The sequence below is a fragment of the Abrus precatorius genome, unplaced genomic scaffold, assembly GCF_003935025.1.
Source record: "Abrus precatorius isolate BTA unplaced genomic scaffold, Abrus_2018 Scaffold4, whole genome shotgun sequence".
In the NCBI taxonomy this organism is placed as follows: domain Eukaryota; kingdom Viridiplantae; phylum Streptophyta; class Magnoliopsida; order Fabales; family Fabaceae; genus Abrus; species Abrus precatorius.
In genome coordinates, this window is record NW_020874384.1 from 19,543,297 (window position 1) to 19,562,925 (window position 19,629).

The 19,629-nt window shown below is 33.0% G+C and overlaps 2 protein-coding genes across 5 annotated transcripts; both read right to left on the reverse strand.

Moving 5' to 3' along the window:
• Positions 1–1,358: 1,358 nt before the first annotated feature.
• Positions 1,359–4,535, reverse strand: LOC113865546 (zinc finger protein ENHYDROUS-like). Of its 2 annotated transcripts, XM_027500186.1 has the most exons (5): positions 4,221–4,298; positions 4,136–4,190; positions 3,556–3,952; positions 3,280–3,440; positions 1,359–2,347 (listed from the first exon to the last, which is right to left on the reverse strand). In XM_027500186.1, the coding sequence occupies exons 1-5, from the start codon at positions 4,257–4,259 to the stop codon at positions 1,656–1,658; spliced, it is 1,344 nt and encodes a 447-aa protein (XP_027355987.1). In that variant the 5' UTR covers positions 4,260–4,298; the 3' UTR covers positions 1,359–1,655. The 2 variants fall into 2 exon arrangements, with proteins under 2 accessions (XP_027355987.1, XP_027355986.1); XM_027500185.1 differs by having other exon boundaries at positions 4,136–4,535.
• A 5,592-nt stretch (positions 4,536–10,127) lies between these two features.
• On the reverse strand, positions 10,128–18,183 carry LOC113864942. Of its 3 annotated transcripts, none has more exons than XM_027499198.1 (16): positions 18,056–18,183; positions 17,080–17,291; positions 16,411–16,547; positions 16,226–16,336; positions 16,014–16,115; positions 15,812–15,920; positions 15,515–15,715; positions 15,036–15,204; positions 14,867–14,948; positions 14,684–14,777; positions 14,324–14,420; positions 13,478–13,571; positions 12,569–12,641; positions 11,479–11,652; positions 11,237–11,359; positions 10,128–11,032 (listed from the first exon to the last, which is right to left on the reverse strand). In XM_027499198.1, the coding sequence occupies exons 1-16, from the start codon at positions 18,066–18,068 to the stop codon at positions 10,871–10,873; spliced, it is 1,953 nt and encodes a 650-aa protein (XP_027354999.1). In that variant the 5' UTR covers positions 18,069–18,183; the 3' UTR covers positions 10,128–10,870. The 3 variants fall into 3 exon arrangements, with proteins under 3 accessions (XP_027354999.1, XP_027355000.1, XP_027355001.1); XM_027499199.1 differs by having other exon boundaries at positions 10,863–11,000; XM_027499200.1 differs by lacking the exons at positions 10,128–11,032; positions 11,237–11,359 and having other exon boundaries at positions 12,574–12,641.
• Between the last annotated feature and the right edge of the window lie 1,446 nt (positions 18,184–19,629).

Below are 19,629 nucleotides of genomic sequence, written 5' to 3' on the forward strand. Positions count from 1 at the left end.
TTAAAAATCGCTATGGAGGACTTTTAACTATTTTTTTTTAAATGTTATTATTACTTTAAAATTTGTCATTGATAATTTTTGTTTTTTTAAATATTTTTAATATAAATAAAATGATATTAATCTAAAAATCATTAATGACAATTTTTAAATTCTATATTTCTGTAAATTTTTTAAAATTGTCATATTTTAATATATATAAAAAAAATTCGAACGATGATAAAAAATATATATTTGGTTAATATTTTTTTCTCCAATTATTGTAACATAATAATACTATGTTATGAGAGATAATAACATAAATAATTACAGTTTTTAAACAAATAGATAACTATAGTTTCATTTTTTATTATTTACTTAGTTCATGGATGTTTGACTAATTTTAGTTTTTACTTTTTCTCTATCATAACATCATCTTTTATTTACTAACATGAGAAAATCTGAATATTTTTCGTTAAGTATTGACTAATATTAAATAATATAGCTTATTAAAATCATATAGTTTTTTCTTTGAAGAAAAATATAAGTGATAGCGTGTGAGATCTGCGGAGTAAGTTTTGACAAAGTAAGTGATAGCAGTTCTATTTGGACATAAGTGAAAGAGTAGTGTAGCTAGAGTTCACAGAAATGCATGTCTACGAATATTTGTGGTTTTCGCTAATGATGGAGCGTGGGTTAGAAATTTGAGAGTGGAAATCGGTTTAAAATAGAAGATGATCACGATAAAAGGTCGGTGGTTCAATGAAACACGAAAGGAGATGTTTATATTAGTTTAGAAAAAATCGTTTATTTTCAGTGTGAAAAAGCAAATGTTCACATAAAACTTGATCATGACAACGGAAAACAAAATGACGGTTCGCAATTAAAGACAAGTATATTATATATAGAGGGAAAAGAGAGAAAATGTGACTAACTAAAAATTAATTTAGACTTTCTCGTGTTATTAAAAACATAATATATTAAAATAATAAACACAAATTTTATCAAATTTAATTAATGAATCCCACAGTAAATTCTAATACTTTTATTTAATTAAATTATTCATTTTTCTCTCTCCAATATAACTATATCACATTATTCAAATAGAGTGACGTGATATCAATCAGAAAAATTACAAGAAAAAACAAAGAGGAGAACTGAACTAAAATTTAAAAGATAAAAGGTCTAACTAATACAAATTAAACTTTAAAGACTGAAAACGTTACTTTTATCTTTTTATTTAATTTCATTTTTAATAAATTTTTTTTTTATTTTCATGTTTTGTTTTAAACTAAATAAAACAGAACCATATTTTATTTACGGTTCCAATTCATAACACGTGTAATAAACGCTTCCCAAATCTCAGAAAAGATATACTACTGGGAGTAAGAATCAACATGGAATAAGGCAATATATAGAAAATAAAACCGCGGAGGGGCATATGTACATTTGGACAACAGCACACTTATTACAGAATAGACAAAGTGAAAAGACATTTATACATAAATATTTAAAAAGCATTTTCTAATAGATGTGATTTTTATCCTATCATTTTACCGAATAGCAAGAGACTTGGCTAATTTACCCGTCACAAAAATTACGGGGGGCCTATAGAAAAGACCCACTGACCACCCCAAGAAGGGTTGGTTCGTGCAACTAACAAAGCAGTTCTTAGTTTTCTACTGCCCAAGTCCTCCTCCTTCACCGGATGAATCAAAGTTCCCTCCAAATGAAGTAAGTAAAGCAGAGAGACCGCCCCTGCTTGCCCCGTCACCGATGCTCAGCCCAAGAAGATCACGAGTCATGGGCGGGCCAACAAATGAGCTAGACGGGCCCATTACACCCCCATTCCCACAGGGAAGCCCAAGCCCAAGATTATCTACCACTGGGTGATTCTCTTGCTTTACTTGGCCGTTCCATTGTATTGTTGGGGTGCCAACACTGTCATCTTTACCGACGGAAAATGATGCTGCTAAGCCTAAACCCCGAAGCAAGGATGCATTGGATGCACCCATTTGAGCTGCCTTTTGGAGTAACGCAGTGGCAGATAATGCGGGTTGTGGAGATGCTGTGAAGAGGGGTGGGTCATTATTAGAGAGATAGAGCGGTGTGGAGAGAGAGAGGGATGTGGGCTCTGTCATACTAGACATGCTATTGGGGCATTCCGGGTGAGCCATGCTTGACATGAGATTGGAGAATGAGGAAGTTGAGGGTGATTGGATAGGAGTCGCCGTTGTTGTTGACGATGCCAACACACTTGCAAAAACAGTGCTGCAAGTTGAAGTAGAAGGGGTGCTGCCTGTCACACCGTTCACTATACACGTTGCGTTCGAAGACGGCGGCGACATCTTCGTTGGGTTTTCCGGAATTTCTATGGCCAATGAAGAAAAAGTTTAACAAAAGCAAAAAGTCGATGGCATAGAACGAGGGATAAGAATTGCAGAAAAGTTGTAAAAATAGATAAATAAACCTGAAACAGTTTGACACAGAGAAAAAGAAAAAGAAAAAGCTTCTTTCTTGAATATGATTATATAATTATATTATAACTGGAAAAAAGAGTTAAAAGGCTTGAAATTAAAAAGGGCAGCAATTATAGTGGTCTTTCCTGTTATTCTCAACCTCATCTTTTCGTTCTCTAACAATCCCGCCCGAACTAATAAAGAGCTAAACCCCTAGTATCAGCACAGATACAGCTTTCGTGCCTGGCTGCCAAGAAATTCTGGTGGAACATGAACAGTAAATCAACTTTATTTTTTGGCTAATTTTGTTGACCATTAGAGTGAATAATATTGAAAGAAAACATTTTTTACAAACAAACATATATTTATTGTACTTCAAAAATATTTTTATTTGGTTACCTGAATATAATAAATTTTTCCAGGGACATTTTAAATATAATTAATTTTTAAACATCGGTTCTTCTGAAGTTAATTGTTGATCATTTTAATAAACTAAAAACAAATAAAATCTTAGCTGTTCTAATTCATCTATCCTCGGGAGGGTGCAGACCACAACGTATCCATCGTCTTGAGTCCTGACCTTCTACTGGGTTTGTTTCTACCAACTACTGCTTAACTTGCCAGTTTTAAAAAGAGCAGAAGAAAACAAACTTAAAAATAAAAAAGCAGCTTCATGGGAACGAGACAAAAAACACATCCTTCGAGTTCAAATCATGTCTGCGTCATGCTTATAAAACCCATTATTACTAGTATAAATTTACCTAAAATTCTTGAGCAAATTGAAAGTTGACGAAAACGTTTCTAAAATCGCAAGGGCAAATATGAAACGAAGTGCTGGTCCTACCTGAGCTCTGAATGGAGAGAGTCGGAGACACCACAGTGGTAGAGGGAGTAAGCGGAGGCGTAGGCGGCGAAGAAGCCCCGACTTGGGCTTGGACATGGGCCCTGGCGCTCTCTTTAGCTAATACATCGCAAAACGCTCGGTGCGTTATGAAGCTATCCCTCCTTCAATTTTCACAATCCACCAAGAAGATACATATTAGTATATTACTATTAGGGACATTACATTTGAAAAGAAAAAGAAACATTTTAAATTTAATTTAGATTTAGATTTTGTTACCTAGAGAACAAGGTGCCGCAGTCACATCTATACTCTCTAGTACCGCAGGTCTTCATATGAGCCTTCCAATCGGAGTGCACAGCGTATTTCTTGGAGCAACGTTCGCAATTCCACTTCTTTTCGCCGTGTTTTCTGCAAAAGTGCTTCTTAATGCCGGTGAGGTCACCCAGCGCCCTAGAGGGGTTGTGGTGGACGCAGGAAGGTTCGGGACACACGTAGGCTTTCTTGCGGATTTCCTTGCTCCCTCGCTGACGCAGCTTCCACGGCAGGTTGTGGCCTCGCCGGTGAAGCTGGAGGTTCTGGTCGCGTTGGAATCCTTTGTTGCAGATCTCGCAGACGAAACGGTTGGTGGCCAACAGAGTCTTTGGTGATAAAGCAATAACTTGAGCGTCTGGATCTGAGAAAAGGGAATATCCAAAATAACATTCATTGAATAATAATGAATGAATATGCGCAAGTGACTCAAACTGAAAATAAGTACTTAAAGCATGTAAGATAATTTATTATAATTGAGGACAAATAAATTGAAAGTGTTTTACTTTAAAAAAATACATTAACTATATGTAAAAAGGAGATGTACCTGGCATTCCAGGGAGGCTTCGCTTCTTTTTGGAAGGAGGGAGTGGTTGAGGTGAGGTTTCTAACAGAGAGAGAGAGGTAGGTGAAGAGTGTGTGATTGGTGAAGGATTGGGAGGGTCCGTCATAGCTGCTATGCTCTATTAATTGAATGAACAGAAGAGTATCATAAACTGTGTGTGTCTCTTTCTAGTTAAATGTGATTGTTGTGTTGGTAGAGATAGAGAATTTGGTTTGGGAGAAATGAATAGAGTGAAAGTAGATGATTGTTTCTCTTCTCTTCCCAATGAGGGGCCATTCAACATTCTCGGCCGGTGTGTGTACGACGGTCCTATAAGACGGCGCGGTGAGGAAGTTGGAAAACTGGAATAGAGAGAGAAATTAATTAGAAAAGAGGATTATATGCATTACAAAATTGTAGTGATACTACTAACTAGGCTAAAACGGCGCCAGCTAACCATGGTTAAGTTAGGAAGGAGAAAGAATTGGCAAGGTGTTTTTTCATTTTTTAAAAAACAGAAGAATAGAGTGGGGATATGAAATGATGTGAATAGGGTTAGGGTGGGCACCAAGTATGCCGTGGCAAATAATGCGAATCCCACCGTCCACGTGTTAGAAGGAGGGGATCAATGACCTCTGTTGGGAGTAAACCATGGAGCGGTGCTTGTCGTGTAGTCCACTCCGTAGAACCTCTGCACCAACTACTCTTTTTCTTTTACCATTTTTCATTTTTTCAAACCAATATTTCCGCTTTCACAGCGGGAAAAAACCTACAATTTTTTTAATCGGCGCCTTTTTTTTTTTAAATGTTTATCATAATATTTTTATTAATTTTTTTAAAAATAATATATATATTTCTTTAATTCTTTAACTAGACTTGTTAATATTTTTAAAATAAGACGATAAGATGTTTTTTATTTTACTTTATTTTGTATATATGATTAATTTGTTTTACAGGCCTGCTTTACTTATCTTTTTAATTTTAATTTTATTTTATAAAGTTTTGAGTTAAAAATAAATTAATTCATATTTTTAGTGTTCATTTAAATTAAAGTTAGTTATAATTAATTTTAAACTGTAGAGTATAATTAAAAATTTAAAATATGTATATAGTGTAATCTAAACCACACGTTTGTATTAAAACAAGCGTTTCTCATTAAAAGACTATAAAAAATATTTTCTTGTAAACAACAAGTCCTATTATCATACTCTACATCAAATTTAGGATTAAAAAAAAGTCTATCCTAATTTTATTCTAATATTTTGATTCAGTTATTGTATTTCATTTTTTATTAGAGGTGAGAAACGGGGTTACTCAGTCTGAACCAGGTACGAGCTTTTAGATAAACCAAAATTATTATAGTAGGCTCAATTCGTTCTCATTAGTGATGAACTAGCTTACATGGTTACATTGCCACAAAAACAAAATGCAACACTCCTCTGAGTTTTGTTATTTAGTACATAAAATAAAATAAAACTGCAGCTGAAAATAGTTTATTTGTCTAAACTTAAATTATTTATTAGTAATTTTTATACACTATACAAATATTTTTATTTAAATAAAAATCAATAAACTAATAGATTTTTATTATTAATAAAAACATATTATATTAAATAAGAATACATTATAAAAAATTAAGATTGAGAATGAAATTGTAAAAAATATATTTAAATCAATATATATCACCATTATTCATATAACGATTCGAAATTTAGGTTATTAGTAACTGATATTACAATAAATACAAAATAAAATATATTTAAACTTTTTTTTAGATTACTATGTTGAGATTTAAAAGTAATAAAATAAAAAAATACAAATAAATAAATAAAATTTGATAGATTATACAGTGAAAGGAGGACCACCTGACATGAACGTGCTACATCCACCGTTACAAGGTTTTCCGCGAAATCATAGATGAATCTGCTGATTTCAGACTTGGCTTTTAGGCGTTCACACCTCGTCGTCGTTTGGGGTTTCATCTACCACGGTTGTCGATTCCAATCCAACTCAATCGTATTTTTAATTATTTAGATGGGTAAGTGATTTTAAAACTATATATTTGAATTGCATAAAAAAAATAATAACGTGTTGTATAATATTTTTTAATCTTAAGCTCTAAAATATTGGGGTTCGGATCCAGTGCAGTCCCTGCAGAAAGTGTATCGTGTATTTAGACAAAAATTTATATTTTTGCTTAAGAAAAATATAGAAACATGTAAAAAAATTTGGCGACAACTGAATCCAGATCCAAAATGTTGCTTGTAAAGTATAAATTATTTATTTGACAAAAATAAAAGATTATTTCACTGTTAAAAAATTTATAAAACAATGTATAAAGTAAAAAATAATAACTACTACATTAAAAGCTTCAATCTTTTTACTAAATTAAGGGATATATTCTAATTTTTATTTATTAAACTTAATTTAATTTTTCGAATAAAAGTTGATAGTTTAGTAAAAAAAAAAACTTTGTAGCATGATGATTTTAATATTTTAAAATTATAATTTATAAAAAAAAACATTAACTTCTGCCCAATAAACATTTCCCCTCCAAGTCCCTCGACCAATAATCGTTGAAAACTGAAAAGTGATGGATATGAAACAAAATAAATGTAGATTGAAATACGACACACACAGTGACAGTATATGCAAGGGACTGTTAATTTAGTAGCATTATATTGTTTGATAATTTAAATTTAAAAAACAAAAGTGCACGAAAATGTTAAATTACCATTAAATGACAATATGCAAATGAGTATAAATAAGATTATTGGAAATGTAAACTGAAAAGGCGAATTGCTTTTGTTCGAAAGGATGGAAAGATGAAAGTGAAGGGCGTTTTAGTCTTTTGGGATGCAAAGGTACAATGAAGAACACTGGAGAATTGAGATTTGAGAATGAGAATGAAAAGAGTGAATGGTGTGTCTGGGACCCACCAACTGGAAAGTGGAGCTTAAGAGAAAAGGGTTAGGCATGGAATTTCAATTGCAATTGGAAGCATATCCAACACGCTTCAAAGTTCAAATCCATTTCAAATCGCCAGCTGAGCTACTACACTACACTGCCACCACGGTTGTTTCAACGCTTTTTTCGTTTCTTTTTGTCTCAACTTTGGACGTAAACCAAACTTCTATGCTTATAATTATTACAATCATAATGGCAAGATTGCTATGTCGTATAAGTATGAACACTATCAGCCTTTTTTTTTTTTTTAAGGTTCGTCACTTGTTCAAAAGACAAGAATAAATATCTCTATGATTATAATTAGTAACAAGGTTTTATTATTTTTCTTTCTTTTCAAATTACAATGACAAGAACATTTAGTAATATATTATGTCATTTTTTTTATTCTGAATTTTGTGTATCATTTTTTCTACATATGTAATTTCCCCTTTTCTTAAAGCACCGTTGGATAGGCATCTGTAGCATATCTTAAACTGGCCTCGACAAGACTTTCCAGAATCTGTAAAGTTGGAGTAGTTTTTGGGTTTTTTTGTATCTTTGATTAAAATAAGAGTTATTTAAACATGAAAAAAACATTTTATTTTGATGCTTTAAAAATGCAAAAGTGCATTCTATTGTAGTCTTTCTGATTTTAATTTAATTTAATTTAATATTTATTTTTTAAAAAACAAAACAACATCCTCTTGTTTAAAACTAAACAAATTTGGTTCTCATTGATTTTTTTTTATCTAAAATCTTAAAAGGCTTACCTTCTGCTCGTATAGTTGGAGATATACGATAGATTTTAGGCATGAAATGATTTTCAACTTTTATTAAATTGTATCCATGTAAGTCAAATTCTTATAGCTGGTCAGATTTCTCCTTGCACAGTTGCACTGTTCTGTTTTGTTTTTTGGGTGGTTGCCTGCAGTGGTATAATAATCAAATTAAGTTATTTTAGGTGTTGGTTAGTCACAATCTTGTAATAATAACTGAATTTCATGATCACAGCTGCTCCTGAAGGACTGTGACATATAGCACAAATATCATAGATTTCTAGTATTAGGCATGCAATTCGATCAATGCTTGACTGGGAATAGACAGTACACCATTTTTAACACGAGTTTGTAGTAATTTGTTTTATTCCTTTTAACATGCTTGGGATATTAGGCAATTGAAAATTGAATTGCAGAAGATCGTGATCAATTAGAGCATTACTGACAATAGGGGTAAACATGAAATTAACAGTTTACAATTAACGACACAATTCTATGAATTAAATTTAGTAGCCATCATGAGGAGAGTGGGCCTTGGAAGTTCGCATCAATTGATTGAATGAGGAAAGGGTTGAAAAGCAGCAAAAAAAGATAATCAAAATTGAAATGATTAGTCAGGACATTTTTCCTTTTTTCTTTTTGACATTATGCAAACTGCAAGCAAGCTTGGGGTCCCAAAAACCTACAGCACGTTACAGCTGTGTTTCATAGTCCCATCAAGTCCATTTCGTCGCGAATATATATATTTTCAATTTAAAATATAATATGTATTCTATATTTATACTTTTAAAATGTAAAATATTATTTTTAATTATTTATCTATAAGCTTAAAAATGAAGTTCAGTATACATATTATGTTTTTTTTACATTTATCTTTTTTATACGTTTTTTGAAAATATTGTAATAAATTTTTTTATTTAATATAAATAAATTTTCACATAAAATTTTGTTCACTGTAATTATTTTTAAGTCTCTTCCTTTAATTATTATTTTTAAAATTTTCTTAGATTTTTTTTCAAATGCTTTAAATGTGGATAAAAGTTTTCAATCGTATGATAAATTTGTTTTAGAGGTTTTTTTTTTTGGCAATTTTACAAATTAATAAACTAGTAGCTTTTAAGTAAATAAAAAATAATATTTGTTATACTTAATAAGATGGTAAAAATATGTTTTTAAAATATTTATAAAAGTTTTATTATAAATCATTTAATAAAAAATTTGATTTTTAATATTATATAGAAAATATTGTTAAGTATTTTTCAAATATTAAAACAAAATTGTGTCTTTTAGCTGATAGTAACAAAAAGATTTCTTTTTTGGTCCACTGTGGTAGAAGTTTGTTTTATGGATGATGTCTTTCTTGGGCCTTTAGTGGTTTGGCCAATCTGCTTCACACACACACACACACACACGAATATATTGATAAATGTGATATTTTAACGAAGTTTAAGTTCAAAATTATAATGTACATTGCCTTATAAACAAACTACTATAGTATGTATTCATCTATGTATGACATTCGTGTTTTTTTTTTCACAACCAGATGCATGACGTTCTTATTCATGCATCACATGACGTCGTGTCCAAAATTTGTATTGACTCTACTCGTCCTTGCTGAGTGTCCGAGCGGGGACACAGGAGCCTGTAGGCCTCTTAATGGTTTGGATTCTGTGAAAAACTAAACCAGTTTAAAAAGTGCAGTTTTGGAAAAGAGTGCTGCCCATTAGTATGAAAAGCTTTGTAACGAAATACAAATTAACATGGCTTTATGTTGTTGGCTAAAAATAAGCTAAAAGTTAAAGGCAAAGACGAGGAGGTGTGGAAACCAGGCCGGATATACTGTATAAAGTTTTCATTGAATTTTCATTTTATGCCATTTAAGATTTTCTTTTCAAAATTTAAACCTTTTTTAGTAAAATGTTTTTTTAACAGGATTTGAAACTGTTTTTTGACATATATCTTGCCGAGGTAAGCTCAACCTAATTTCTGACACAAACCTTTGACAGATCTGTTTAAAAGTAGAATTCATCCATAGGATTTCGGATTTCCCTAGCTTTAATCGCTTATAAGACTGCTGAATTGCAGAATTTCAGTAATTTACATTGGCCTCATACCGCTACTAGTTCCGAGAGACATTTCCTCGTCATTGTTGGACGAAGCGTCGTATGATTGTAATTTGTCGTTACTATCACAATTACATAATGATTTAATTTTTGACACATTTAATAAAAACTTATACATATTTTTAAATGAAAGACTCAACCAAAAAAATAACAACAAAGTTTTATTTATATTCTTTTAACTCTATTGCCACGATCTAGCTCGAAGGCAATCAAATTCAAAGTAAATTAACATTGAAAATACTAAATAAACAAATTTGACCTAGGTAAAGATTACAAACAACATGCCCTTCTAACACTCTTCCGTAATCTAGTGTCGATGAATTATGCGTAGATCCATCAAATAACATAAGTTTACCCTTTACTTAACGAGACCCGCATACTATATTAATCTATTAGTAGAGTTGGCCTTTTAGCGCTTATTAGTTCAACCAGTTTACAGTATTAGATGTCTTACCAATTTCTCTCTCGTTTCAAGCATGTTAAAGTAGCAGGTACATGAAACAGAAGGTGCTCTTTCTTGCGGTGACTGGCATCTAACGTACGTCTATAATTCAGAGAAGGTGCTCTTTCTTGTGCGCGTTCGTCTGATATAATGTAGATCCAAACATACTATAACTGTAATTGATCACTGATCCTATGTACTGTTGAAGGGCATATTTCGGCGATGAACAACGGATCTCTCATCTAACTACGTTACGAATGTATATATGTATATCACTGTCAAGTTCTGTATCTACAGAGTTCAAATTGTGCAGCATGTAGTGATATTCCAAGAATTTCACTCAGGCACTACATCAATAGGCGCATCTTTGAAAGTTCGATGCTGACGCCTGAATTTTTGAGCAGTCGCCAAATGAACCACTCGAACTATGCAGTATCAATAACAGAACAATTCATGAACGGCAGGCATTGAATATTTGTCCCCTCATTGCATCAATTGGCATATGATCCATCGTATAACGCTCAGGACCAAAGTACACCCCTGTCCTCTCCAAAAGCGCAATACTTTCGTCCCTACCATATCTTGAAGCATATAATCTCAGGTACTCGATGTCCTAAACAAAGGCACAAAAAATGGAATCTAAGATCAGAATACAAAAGAGAAGCCACTTAAAACTTATGCCAGCACAGACCATGCAAACCATGTAAATAAGAATACTGGGTTGTTATCCATGACATTTATATCAAGGCAAGTATTTCATCAAAATACACATGTTGAAAATAAATTCCAAATTATGAGGAAAAGATAAATGTTCTACCTGCAAGCCATTAAGTATGCGCTCTAGTCTAAGAGAAGCCACTGGTTGATGAGAAGTTGAGAACACCTCACCAGGGTAGTATAGAACTCCATCTCCAGGAGGAAGGCCGTGCCTGAATTTTATCTGTCCACAAAAATATATTGGTTGTTGGAAAATAATCAAAATATCCATACAGGATTAATAAGTTCTAAAAGTTCCATTACTTTTTGAGGTAAGATACCATAAACAAGCTATACATTCACCTCAGCGCTGGCTACAGTTGCCTTCTCGTAGCAGTTAGCCCCCCAATACAAAAATCCTGTGCCACCCTCTTTCCACACACGCCACATGACAGCACGGTGTTGGGTGCCTCGCATTCCAAGATGCCAATTTGGATGAGGATCTGATGGTCCCATACAGACATACGTCCACCATTCCTGTAACAAAACCGTACGAGTAAATAAGAATATATGCACCAGCATGACATTAACAAGCATTGTAATATGCATTACTCGTGATTCTTCTGGTCCAGGATATTAGTCATTATGCATGTAAACATAGACCATTTCTTGGGCTGAATAAGTATCCAGTGCAACAGACGAATTACTTCGGTAATAAATACACCAACTATAAAAGGATTATAAATTTAGTCATTGTTGGTGAAAATAACCCTTTTTAGCCAAAAATGTCCAGGGGAAGAAAAATGTTAGGCTTGCATCAAAGTAATCATGCTGACTGATGAGTATTGAAGAAAATAGGAGTTCCAGCCCAACTAAAGATTTTCAAATCCTCCCAGGCTTCCTGGGCACCTGACATCACTCACAAATATTTAATTTGCACATCACAATTAACATTGGAGAAAAATGCTAGATACATCGTCCACAGGTGTCTAAGTGCATGTCAGAGGCAGAGACTTTAGCATCCTATAATACATGAGAAAGCATGATGTGTCCCTTAAAGAAGGCAACCTGAGCTTTGGTTTTGACAATTAATACACTGAAATTTTGAAGGAAATAATCATGAAACTGGTCCAGGTCATAATATTAATAGTATCTATCCTAAAACGTTGATGCTAGTGCTGTTTCCAAAAATCCAGAGCATGGCAGACACAACAGGGAAAAAGCAACCTAGAAAGGAACATAGAGACCTGCCTCAGTACTAACAGGTACAGACTTAAGCCATTATTATGAAAAATCACATACCATACAAGGGTGCTTACTTGGTTAAGAGATTTTTTTCAACCAGCATTGATGGCATTGATGAGGAACAATAACTATCAACTAACTCAGCAGAAATTTAGTGCAGAAACCAAATCACAGAAAAAGGTAAAAAGAAATGAAATTATAATATTACCTCACCATTCTCTGGTTGTAATTCAGTAATAATATCCTTAACCAGGTCCTCTCGATTTCCCAGAACCCATTCACTGCAAAGAGGCATCTAATTTCTTAGCATGCTTAATGAAAGAAGACTTCTGTTTTTCTTTCCTCCCTGTTTAATCTTTCACCATGGTAAAATTTATTTCTTCCAAAGGGAAAAAAAAGAGACTTGAGAAATAAGCCCATCAAGGTATCCAAACAATAGTTTTCAGCAACCTAACTTACCTAACTGAAATTCAAGTTACATTTTTATGTTAATGCTATTGCTAATGAATATGAAAATGAATTGCAGCACAAAAGTTTCAAAAATATGGATGGTGTCAATGAAAATGGAGAAGGAACATTCTAGGGATATATTTTTAACCTCTCAACCAGACAAAAAAACATAACCAATGTACATGACAGAATCCTTAAAAAAAAATTAGCAAGATATGATGGGCTATATTTTTAACCACGAACATTTTAGTGTAGTGGACTGTTGAAAATTGCTTCACCAAATAAATCCATAAATTGAGATTCCAAAAGTTGTTTCACCCTAAATGGACAGAGAAAGTACTGGAAATAGCATCACTAAAGATTTCAGAAAGGTAAGTAAGGGCAGAAAGAACTATAAATTGATATACTAAAAGTTTCAACTGGAAAAACACCTTAAAATGAAAGTCCTCAAGTCCTGAAGTAGTAAAAATAAAACTAATAATAATAAAAAACCTACTAATCTCTCTTGAAGAAATGAAAAAGTAAAAAATATAACTTTCAATATATTTTTAGCCATATCAATGGTCAAAAATAGGCAAAGCTAAGCATATAGTATATTAGACTGAAGTGCATGATAAAATAAGTGTATTAAACTCTTGGTAGCTATACAGTCAATAAAGAGCGATACCTTGTACAATAAATTTGATTATGAGGACGTAGAAAACTTGGAACTTTCACAAAAGCCTCAAATGGAGTAGGCGCAAGAGGGGCATCATTTGGTCCTACATAAAACAAGAATCATAGAATAAGATAATTACATTAAGAAAAAAAAAAAAGAATCAACTACAGAAGTTAAAATGAAAGGATTAGGTGGAAAAGCTGGGATAAAAGTTTATTGTAGAAGCATGTCCCACAATCATCAGAAACATACAGCAAAAGCAATAATCAACAACGCCAATTTGTGAATGGGCATCATATAAACACACATACAGATTGTGATACTATTTTCCCTGGTGCACACAATACTTTATGGATTACTGTTAAATACAATCTGACTGAAGTCAGAATTTGCCAACCAAGAAGATTTAGTGACAGGTAGAAGTAGAACATTAAAACCCCAAGGTGTGCCAGTAAACAATGCATACCATTCTAACTAAAATCTTATTATTAAGGTTCAATTTGCCATAAATGAGAGAATATGACTTTTCATACAGTAATATGTAAGACCAAAGATGGGAAATGTTCAGCAGAAAGAAACTGAAGTCATAGCCCCAGCAAAACTATTCTGAGATCAAGTAACTGTAAAGAACAACAGGACGACACCAGCTCCAATTATCCAACTAATTTAGGATATAATTACAGTCAGCAATTACAACCATTTAAAATATGGTCATTCTGAAAATCGCATTTGCTAGATAAGCCATGGCCAAGATGAGAAACAACCAAAAATGACATCATAAGGGAGAAATTATCATGAAGTCTAAACATATAAGATTTAAGATAATGATAGGGTCATTACAAAAATATCACTTACCACAATAATAAGTCGTTAAAATACGAGCATCAGGAGCGTAAGCATGAATCTCACTGGCCATATTGCGAACAGAATCATATTGTTCCAAATTCAGTGGCTGGAAAAAATTATGAAAGCAAATCAGCTTATCATGGTAAACCGGACCAGGTTCACAGTTATACCACTAAGGACAGTAAAAATATAATGAAGCTATTAATTTATAATTCAACAGGAAAGCATGACTACTGCAAGTGTCACCTGACTGATTATTTTAGTAGCACTATCCAATCCAGAGTTAGGATACAGGTAGATCTAAACTAGGTTGTGATCCTAGAACAGAATTCTTATTGTATTGCAAATGGTAGGATTGCATATTTATACCTCATCCCACAAGTAAAAGTAAGCTTTTCTCCAGTGAGTCTTGGTTCTCAATATCTCAACTTGTTTCTGCAAGTAATCCTTCGCCGCATCATTACTGTGGCACATCAACAGGTGGATTGAATCTCATCAGTTTTCATTGCAAATATACCTGACAGAAGCGAACGGGGACAACTGACTCTATACCCGGAGACTACTTGTCTATATGGCACAGCATATGCTGCCAAACGTCGATCTGAAAAATATTCATCTGACTTTGGATGATCCGCTACAATGGCAAGAAGGAAGTTTCATCAATGCTATTATTTCTTCTTTTGGAATTGATACTGTCCAACTTACTGCCTCAGAAAAGTACCTGGCCATGGACTTGTGTATGTCAAAACACGCATACCATCAGCCCATTTGCAAAAATAGGGGCTGATTCTATATTGAAGAAGCCATCTGAAATGCTGATCCAATGCCTCATACCATTCAGCTGTTCCTTGTTGAACGCCAAAGCGATCCTCAATTACAGTATCAGATATCTAGTGTATAGTAAAGGAAACAATGAAGTGTGCAATGGGTAAATTTTCCTTGTTTCACAAAATTGTAGACCCAAAGTGCGTCAGTGAAATGAAAAAATGTGAAACAAGTAATCTAATTGAACAAAAAGCAGCAATAGCTTCACTCCTCGAGTTTGCTTGAATTAACTAGTAAGCCGTCAGTTTTTAGCATTTAATAATCCAACTGAGACAATATAAATGCCATTTGAATTTTCTACAGGCGTTACAAAAAATAGAGAAAGTAAAATAAAATGGGTTTACTTGTCTGGCATTTAATATGGGTAGAGGATACACCAAAAACAGCAGGAAGCGAAGGAGTTTCAGGAAGTACAAATTCCCAAACAGTCAGATTTAGTTTCATCCGCAGAGAGAGATTTGAAATGGCATCCTCATCCATTACATCTACTGATCCATTATCTGAAGAGAATTCAGAAAATGATGGAGATAGAAGAATCCTTCTTAAAGATGTAGTTGCAGATTTCACTCTTTCAACCTAAAAAAGAGACATTTATGAGAAAACCCCAAAAATAACACCAAGGTCAAAAAGAGTATCAATATACAAAACAGTGATAGAAAAAACAAAACTCACAACTTCATCTAATGGTTTTCCATCAATGGGCTCAACAATGTCAAGACAGCCCTGTAACTCCCTATACAATTCATGTTTCTCAACCTTGCTCCCACTTTGAATATGAGATCTGGGCAGTGGTTAATGTTGACAAAGAAGTTGTGAATTAAAATGTGTAACACAAAATCATAACGAACAGAATTATTTAAAGATAGAGGCTCACTCTGCATCTGATTTTATAGCAGTAATGATAATCTCTCCTTCATATTGTCCCGGAGGTTGAGAACTTGGAACATCAATGGATATCCAAAGAGCAGTGGTCTCCCTGAAGAAGCAAAAAAAATGCCAAAAAACAGAGTGAAAAGTAGTCAACCATCCAGCATCTTGTGCACACAGCAGTAGAAGAAAAATATAAAAAGTTAATCCAACAAGTACCCAGGAAATAGGCTTATTTGACTGACTGGAAGATCAAGGGGAACAAGAGCATCCGGTACACCTAAAATGGGCACCACCCGCCGCAACAGCAGTGACTGCCCAACAACCAGTCTGCCAAAAATTGATGTCAACATAAAATCAAATTAAATCATGTATTTATTTCATACAATATGAAAAATTCCTACCTGTCTCCAGATGGGGAGCATAGGTCACTACATTGAACCTGCACAGTCCCTGCAACACCAGAACCACCCCATGAAACCTTAGGTCGAATAGCTATTTGCACACTCTCTCTCTCATTTCTAGCTGCCAGCAAGTTTATCTACAAGATAAAGCAAAATAGTGAATGATTAAAAGTTCATAATTTCGTCAGTCCAATATGATTCTACAACTTCATTATGCACAAACTCTAACCTTGAACCTAAGGTAAAGAACATTAAGGTTCCAAAGTGAAAGTCATAAATGTATCTGTCAGGCAATATTCTACCCATATCCTTAACTTCATAGAATTATAAATTGGCATGCCAAACTCATGCATTAATTAACCATATGATACAAAACCATTTTGAAACATGCATTAAGTGTAATTAAGCATGCTATTGTGTAAACATGAAGGCAAAAGTCAATTTACAAGTTACTGTCACACATGATAAATTATGAAACAAAAAAAATTTCAATTATTACTTGCAGAGTTCCTATTCATAAACAACAATCACTGGCAGACTCGTGCTTACAGAAAACATGTAGTATGTAGTTTGCAGCAAATTTTACACATAAAGCACAATGATATTACTAGAAAGCGAATATGAATATGAATATAAGCCACTGCAGCAAGATAAGATGAAACTACTAACAGGCTCCAAATGTCTAGGCATATCTTGTGGTCCAACGTTTGCTGAGTTTGGCATGCACCATACATGCACCAAATCCCTAGTTGGAATTTCTGTAGGGTCAATTGATCCCTTGAGATGATTCAAGCCATGTGTGCCACCATCATTCCATCCATAAGCTGTACCACCTCCAGCAACACCTTCAACTGGTGGCACAACCACATCTTGAGGATTTCCTGCCAGTAGTCATTTAAAGATCAATGTACTGTCCAAAATTTTTGTTTACTCGTCAAAACAGTGTTGAAACTCGAGACAATACAAAATTAAAAAACAAGTCTCTCTTTTAGGTTTTATTTCTAGAACTATCTCATTGAACCAGGTGTAGCACAATAACTAGCCAATTAACCTCCTACCAATCTAGATCAAAAAAAGGAAGATAGCAAACGAACAAAAGTTTTAAGCATATCAAAGCCATTAACCTCACAGAATTCATTAAACACAGCTTCTGGCTTGCATCTCACAGATTAAGTTCAATTTATTTTCAGAACAAAGTAATTTCAAACATAACTACAAACTCAAATTTTAACTAAGCTTATGGATCATGTAGATTCTCCATGCTTAAGCCCTTTGAAACCACCTCATTTTATATAGCTGCCAACTTAATAACCGCCATAGATCGGTTAGGTTTCTAAGGCCATAACACAATAATAAACATAATCCAAAAGGAAAATAAAAGATGAAAGCAAAAATAACCGCGGCGATTGTAAGCACAGCAACAGAACCGCCGAATCCATGCGATTATGCACAAATTGAAGCATAGGGAACGAGAATTTTCGAGCACTCGCAACAAGTGAAACCAGCAAGCTTCTATGTTAGATTCGATTCGAATTCTAAACGTAAAAAAGTTTTGCAAAACGGAGTAACTGTAAATTGAGAGAATGAAATAGAAGAAAAAGCGCTATTATGGACGTAAGTGAGATATAAGAGTGTAAGGACAAACCGGAGTTGTCCATAACGGAGTCGGTGGAGATTATTGGACTGCTACGGTGGCTGGAGAGGAGAGAAGTGATCGCGTTTTGTTTAGTAGCGAAAATTTTTATTCTTATATTTTGGCTGGCAATTCCAATATCAATATGATAGGGGAAGCAAGGCTAAGGAAGAAAAGCAATGTTAATAGTAACTAGTAACTACTTCGGGTTAATGCTTTAAGCACCCTTTCACTTTCCACTTCATCATTTTATCAATTCCATTACATTACGATACTACTTTGGGGAGTGTCTTTCTTTTAAATAATAAATAGCTCCTTATCTATTTGTAATGTTATATTTTAATTCAAATTAGAATAACGCTGGAAGACCTTTAAAAGTTGCATGAATTTGTTTTTCAAATCAGAGACAGAAATCAATTGAAAAATAATACAGCTTATGCACACGTGGATTGTTCTTCTGTTTTTTTAATTGTCGATTTCAACCTTTCAAATCCATTTAGTTCCAACTTTCAGCCAGGTGTTGGTTTCGGAATTTGCATGAAACCGTGCGCACCTCATTACATGTGAAATAATAAAAAGTAGTAGTATTAGATTTAGATAAATATTCTTAAATATTGATTAAAAATATATATAATATATATTTTTAAAAATTCAGTATATTTAAATATTTTTATAAAAAATATTTTTTATTAATTTCATAATAAATATATTTAAAACACTTGTTAATAAGATGCTTAAACTTGAAATCAATAGTCCTCTCAAACTATAAACTATCAAATAGTATATTCTAACTCTCAATATATCCTCTTATATTAATCATTGAATCTTGGATTTCGAAAAATTCGTTAACTTTTGTTAATTTCAATCTCGTCAAATGATTTTATTTAGAGAAAATTTTCTAACACTTTTTTTGGCAACTTATTATAGACGTGAATTAAAGCACACATTATCAAATAGTTATTTCTTTAAGAAACTGATTAGTAAATAGAGAAGTTCATAATCCGGAAATATACTAAATTAATGTAGATCTTGTTTCTGTTTTTATAGGAGGGATTTAATAATGATTAAACTCATAATATTTCTTGCATATGATACTTTTTTTCTGATTAAAAAAAGAATGTGTTATACATCAGCTGTTTTTAAAATGCGGTAAAAAAGAAAATTGGTTGTAACATGCAGGTATTTTTGATTGAAAATCTGTGCATTTATATTATTCACACAATCCTTATATTTTTTTTTTATCACAAGCTGTTTATTAATATCAATTATAATTGCATATCATACTAAAAGTATACTTCAATAAAAGGCTAATCTCAAAATGAAAATTGAATTTAGTTAGTCATTAGTTTAGTGATCCAGCACTCCCAACTACATCATGACAAGCAAACTAAATTAGAATAAGAAAACCCAAATAAAAAAAAAATAACATAAAAGAAATACTTTATCTGAAAAGTATTATATAATACAAAGTAATAAAGTGATCGCGATGATAGTTTAATAGCACGTCCATAATTTAGATCCGTTGAATGATAATCCAAAAGATTAAAAAAGATCAAAATTTTTGTTTTTTCAAATAGTTGAGACAA

Coding starts and splice junctions, on each gene's coding strand:
- LOC113864942 (XM_027499198.1), bottom strand. Junction 13,572..14,323: donor TTTAACGACTTATTATTGTG/GTAAGTGATATT, acceptor TGTTTTATGTAG/GACCAAATGATGCCCCTCTT. Junction 12,642..13,477: donor AATCAAATTTATTGTACAAG/GTATCGCTCTTT, acceptor GCCTCTTTGCAG/TGAATGGGTTCTGGGAAATC.
- LOC113865546 (XM_027500185.1), bottom strand. CDS start 4,259: ATGACGGACCCTCCCAATCCTTCACCAATCACACACTCTTCACCTACC. Junction 3,953..4,135: donor AAGCCTCCCTGGAATGCCAG/GTACATCTCCTT, acceptor CCCTTTTCTCAG/ATCCAGACGCTCAAGTTATT. Junction 3,441..3,555: donor TGCGGCACCTTGTTCTCTAG/GTAACAAAATCT, acceptor TGAAAATTGAAG/GAGGGATAGCTTCATAACGC.